A 6,000-nucleotide genomic window follows, 5' to 3' on the forward strand; every position below is an offset into this window, starting at 1 on the left:
ACAGTATAAGTTGTGCCTGTATGTAGAAGTCTTTTTTTTTCTAAATTTTTTATTTATTTATGATAGTCACAGAGAGAGAGAGAGAGAGAGAGAGAGAGAGAGAGGCAGAGACACAGGCAGAGGGAGAAGCAGGCTCCATGCACCGGGAGCCCAACGTGGGACTCGATCCCGGGTCTCCAGGATCGCGCCCTGGGCCAAAGGCAGGCGCTAAACCACTGTGCCACCCAGGGATCCCTGTATGTAGAAGTCTTGCCTTGAAATTTAAGATCAATTCTCTAAGAAATATTATCAAATACATAGCAAAAGCTAATGTCCAAAGCCAGTGAGTGTCCAGTTACAGTGACTGAGAGCAGTTCTCATTCAGAAAAATTTTAATCCCAGCCCTGAGCTCAAAAGTTCACAGTGAAACTTCATGCTAAAGTATCAAACTGCTGGATGGTAGCATGAGTCAGGGTATTCAGCTTCTATATCTGATAAAAAAGTTTATAAAACCAATGATGGATAAGTTTACGATAGCAAAAGACGTTCCCCTTGATATTACTAGTTCTGTAACACCTGATAGAGTTTTGTAACACCGTCAGGATGCCTACTGATGGATAATACATTGAATAATGACAGGCTTCAAACATCTTACATTTTTATGAGCTTTGTAAATTTGGCCAACTAAAACTTTCTCAGCTTCTACATATTTTTTACCACTGTCAGTTGTCAACACATCTTGGTAGATTCCACTTCCGTTATCCTGTGCTAGTTTTCTCAGCCTCTCTGAAATCTTCTTGCCTAAACTTATTCTGCAACAGACTATTCACAGAAGCTAATTCTTTAGTCACTTCAGACTCCACATCACCTCCTCAAATAAACGACTGAATAATATTGATAATACCCATCTATCAACTCATCAAAAGTAAAAAAAAAAAAAAAAACCCACCCAAGAGTATTTGCTTTGTGTTTTCATTGACTATTGATGTTGCTTTCAATGTCATTAACTTCTCAAGCAACTATTCCTACCAAAAGGATAATAGTCTTAAACAATTTATTTTTTCTGGACACGTTTGCTCGGCTGTTATGATAAAACAAGATGTGATTAAGTCACCATGGGGTAAACTGTTTTCCTGCTTGGCTAACTAACATATTAGCCACTTGGAAACGTAGTCAGTTTCATTGTTTATTTTCACTTGGTTTTAGTTTTATTGTTAGGAAGAAATTACACTATGGTGAGATCTTCAATCTTAAATTTTCTGAATTTACGACCACTGCTCTCCTTGTGAATTGGGAATGTGTGCTGAGGCTGAGGTTAGTAGCATTGGCATATGTTGTATTCTTCTAGCGTAGCTGTGGTGTCATTGCAAAAGAAACACAGTGCTTTGTCATCTAAATTTGATAACAGAATAGTTCACATGCCAAGGTACCTTAAAAGAGCAACATTCAAAGTCACTTTTGTTTTCTTGTTGTGACATGATGGTATACACTGGTAATAAAAAAAATAAAATAAAACAAAATGTTATGATATGGCAATACGCACAGCATTCAAAATACTGCCAAGTTACAACTGTGTCACCGTGATTTGCAGTGTGCTGACTAGCAGTGTAAAGCAATGAGAGCTGTCACCACTACTCATCCTGCTGTTGGAGCCTGAAAGCAGGCGCAGACATTAAATGAATGAATGAACGTGGCCGTGTTCCAAGAAAACTTTATTATGGCTACCGAAATTTGAATTTCATATAATTTTCACATGTCAGGAAATATTATTCTTGGTTTGCTTCTTCTCAGCCATTTAAAAATGTAAACATTGTTCTTGATTTATGGGCCAGACAGAAACAGGTGGCAGACTGAATTGGGCCCACAGACCGTAGTTTGTCAGACCCTGTTTTAAAAACACGTGAGGATGTTGGGCTCTCTCTGCTTCTGTCCAGAAGGCCTACCTCCTGTGCATGCAAGAAAGATTTCTCCAAAGCCAGTGTCAGCCCTGGAAACACTAGGCAAGCGGATAGTCTAAGAGCAATGCATTTTCTTGCAGGATGGTACCCGGGTCATAGGAAAATGTGGTGGTTACTGTGGAAAATGTACTCCGTCCTCTGGCACTGGCCTGGAGGTTCGAATTTTATAGTTAAGGTAAGTCAGTCCCACATTTCTCTTTTTCTCTCTCTTTGCTGTCCTTTCTGTAAACTACTGAGTAGCATATGTAGGCAGGTCAGTTGCCCCCAGAAAGTTTAGTATGAAGCCTCTTGAAAGTGACTCACTACTATTTTTCTCTCCTAGTCATCTGCCATCTCGTGATTGAGGTCCTCTCTTCTCCACCCTTGGAGGTGAGGTCCCTGAGCTTTCTACATCAGGTTCCTCTACAGTAGTTATTAGAGATATTCCCTGGACCCCATCTCTAGAGGTCCTTAGGTCTCTGACACATCTAACAATCTGTATTTCTGATACAGGGAATTCTGATTCAAGCGACTTGTGGATTCACTTTTGAGACACTGCCTGAGAGCATTGCAACAGTAACATTAATGACCTTCAGTGAGCTCTATGTGTCAGGCACCATGCTGAGCACTTTGTGGCATTATTTCATTGAATCCACGCAATAAAGCCACAAGATGGGGCTGTTATCCTCATTTTACAGATAGAAGCTGAGGCTCACATGGTTAAGTAGCTTTGCTTAAGGTCACGGTAGATGCCTTTGGCAGAACCCATCAGTGCACTACCCCAAAGCCAGCTTTCGATTAATGCCCTTTTCCACATACTTGTGACTCACGGTATCATCCAAAGGTTAACATGATCAGTATCCTCTGGGCACCTTTTGGGATGCAAAATCTCAGGCCCTACCCGAGACGTACAAAATCAGAATCTGTATTTGAACAAATCCCCAAGAGAGTCCTGCGTGTTAAGGTTTGACAGAGCCTGGTCTAACTACATTATGCTGGCAAGTGCTCCCTCTGCCGGGCAGCAGGCTGAATTGGTCACTCGCTTGTCCCAGTGCCCTCAGATAGGATGGATGAGTTCAGCCAACCCATGCTACCCCTGCTACCACTTACTTCAAGCGTTCAGCAGCCCATTCTTGTGTGGGGCTCTTCAAGATCCTGACATAAGAGTACCTACTTGACATTTACATATTAGTATTTCGCTGTTTAATCAAACATCCATATTCAAAATTATGATCTTAAGTTACGATTGTTTCCATTACAAGAGGCAACAGGAAAAAAAAAAGAAAGAAAGAAAATGTACTGCTTTAAAAAACTGAGAAATCCCACCAGTGTGCTAGCTTCAGACATAGGTGGATCCAGAGGCTCAAAGGGACTCATCAAGACCCTTTTGTTCTCCCATCAGTTATCAAGGCTTGCTTCATTCTCAGGCAGACCATCTTCCCCCTCCATGCATCCTGGCAGCTCTAGGCTTACATCATCTTTGCAGCTCACGACCCCAGATAAACGCTCACCTCCGGCATCCATTCTGCACCCATTCTGCACAAGAACTCACGCTCTCTTTGGTCACACGGGCACTTCTGAACCAATCACAATGTCCAGGAGACTGAGATCATGTACCCCCTTGGAGTTAGGTGATTGACAGTTTCATTTAGAAGAGGAAGGAGGAGCTTGTTACCAGAAAAGAGGAAATGGAATGGAGGCAGGCAAAGGCAGCAGGTATTTGCTAGAGATCCCCATTTTATATGTATTTTACATATTTTATATCTAGTAAAATAGTTTTATATGTGTTTATGTGTAGTAAAATTTGAGTGAGTATATATACATAATATTTACATGTATGCCTAGAAGAAAACTAGAAGGAAATGTGCCATTATTTGAAGAGCATTATCTCATGTGAGAGATTTCAGGCTAGTAGATTTTTATTTTATTCTTTTTATACTCCCCTGATATGTCCATGTTTCTTATAGCAAACATACATCACTTTTAAAATCTAGAGAAAATAGTAAGTGTCCTTTTAAAAATTCTATATGTAAAAATGTGTGGGTTACCTAGTCTTGACTTATGTATGGAATTTGAGACAGACAGTTTACATTTCTTGTTTGATTTCTTTATTTTCAGGTGCTCTGAAGAGGAAGCCATTATAGGATGGATGAAGGATAGTAAAGCAATACCTCCACCTTAAATTTGTGTGTGTGTGTGTGTGTGTGTGTGTATGAGGACTTGTATGAGTGTGTGTGTGTACATATGCACATATATACGTATATATACAAACACGTATACATATACACATATATATACGTGTTTGTATATATATATGTGGAATATCCTAATGATGTAAAGTTTAATATTTATGTTTGAAATTATTTATTGTAATGTAATATTTTTGTACGTAAAATGATTCTATTATGACTGCCTTTTGCATTATTTTGTCCCTTGCAGTCAGATCACTGCATTTTACGTACTCTACATTATATGTAGTACTATGACAAAAGTGATCCTTCATTATCACGGTACACTATTGTTTACTTTCTATCTGTAAATATTTTATTGCTACTGTTTAAAAATTGTAATTTGTTTTTTTTAAAACAACCTAGCTGCCATCAAGGTGCTACAAGAGTCGTGTAAGTGTGTTTTGGCAATTCTAGGAAAGTATCAGCCAATAAGTAACGTAGTGACGTCACAGATTGTACCAGCTATTAGTTATGTTAACTATCTATTCAGTTTCATGTGATCTCTGGGAAAAAAATTGCTGCCTTGGTGCTGTATATTGTATATATTTAAATGATCATCAGACTCAGAAATGTAAACATCTTTAATAAAAGGGAGGAATGGAAGGACAATTTGCAATGGACAGAATCACTTGGAAAAATAGACCAGATGTTTATCCTTATTTTTGGACATGCCTGTTTTGGAAGAGAGTTGGACTCTGCTCTTCTTTTTGTTGTTGTTATTCATACTTTGCTTCAGTTCATGGTGCCTTGATCTTTCTGAAGTTAAATGGAGGAAACTCCAAAGCAGCTTCATTATAGAGAGATACTGAGAAAGTGAGATTCTCTCAACACTTTGCCAAGATGTTCTAAAGTGGTGTCCAAGTTTATCAGTTGCAAGACAGAGGATGCTCAAAATGGAGTGACCTTCCGCACCCCCAGCACACCTGGAGAAGTTCAGGACCGGTTCTTAGTCATCAGGATTGCCTTTTGCTAAAATACATTGGCTGGTGACTTGACTTCTCTTCAGGACATGAGCCTAAGACCTTGCCAGTGTTCATGGCTGCTACCGTAATTAGCATTTGTGAGAAGACATAAACTGTGGAGTACAAGATGCCTGAGTCTTTCTGATCTTCCGTTAATCCACTGCTTGTTACTTATTTCCAAAATGGAAGTTGAAGTCGGTGTCTTTCTGGCCCTTCTAACCTGATTGAAGGGAAGTCGTTGCCTCTGACCCATGGCAGACACTCAATTTGAGAAATCCTACCTGCTTCCACAACCCAGGGAGATTAGGAAAAACCTGGCAGTAATCTCCAACCCCAAACAAACTCCAGAGGGCTCCAGAAGAAGTTATACTCAGTGTATGAATAAGTGTTATTCTCCTTTATTAATACATTGTGAAAATATACTATGAATAAATACCATGACCACATCCAACCATTTGTATTTTACATAGTTTCTCTTGATTCAAGTAGAAATGAAAATATTTCTAATTTTTTAGGATTGCCGTATTGAGAAGAAAGGCATATTTTCTTAATCCCATCAATTACAGTTGCCACTCCAGAGATAAATAAGGGATGGGGACTGTCACCAAGGTCTGCTTTTGCATCATTCAAATCAGTAGACGTGATTCTGAAAGAGACATTCCTCTCTTTTCTGTGTGATGGGGAACAAATGAACAAATAAAACAGGAAGCTTAAAGTGGGTTTGGGGCTTAATTTGTTCATTTTATATGGCAGGAGTTTCTACTCTATGGACTTAATGGCATGGCAGCTCTACAAAATCATCAGGGGCAGAGTTTCTTGCTCTATCTCCTCTCCTCAATCCTCCATAGTTCAATATGGCTGCTAGGGCTCCAGCAGTCACTCCCGTTTCAG

The 6,000-nt window shown here is 39.5% G+C and overlaps 1 protein-coding gene across 2 annotated transcripts in view; it reads left to right on the top strand.

Moving 5' to 3' along the window:
• ADAMTS9 (ADAM metallopeptidase with thrombospondin type 1 motif 9) overlaps positions 1 to 5,560 on the top strand; it is a 158,448-nt gene extending 152,888 nt beyond the window's left edge. For both annotated transcript variants that reach the window (XM_055343319.1, XM_055343320.1), the window contains 2 exons: positions 2,018 to 2,112; positions 4,035 to 5,560. In XM_055343319.1, coding sequence (XP_055199294.1) covers positions 2,018 to 2,107 — 90 coding nt within the window. In that variant the 3' untranslated portion in view covers positions 2,108 to 2,112; positions 4,035 to 5,560. The remainder of the gene's footprint in view (positions 1 to 2,017; positions 2,113 to 4,034) is intronic.
• The last annotated feature ends 440 nt before the right edge of the window (positions 5,561 to 6,000 follow it).

The sequence above is a fragment of the Nyctereutes procyonoides genome, unplaced genomic scaffold, assembly GCF_905146905.1.
Source record: "Nyctereutes procyonoides isolate TBG_1078 unplaced genomic scaffold, NYPRO_anot_genome, whole genome shotgun sequence".
NCBI lineage: Eukaryota > Metazoa > Chordata > Mammalia > Carnivora > Canidae > Nyctereutes > Nyctereutes procyonoides.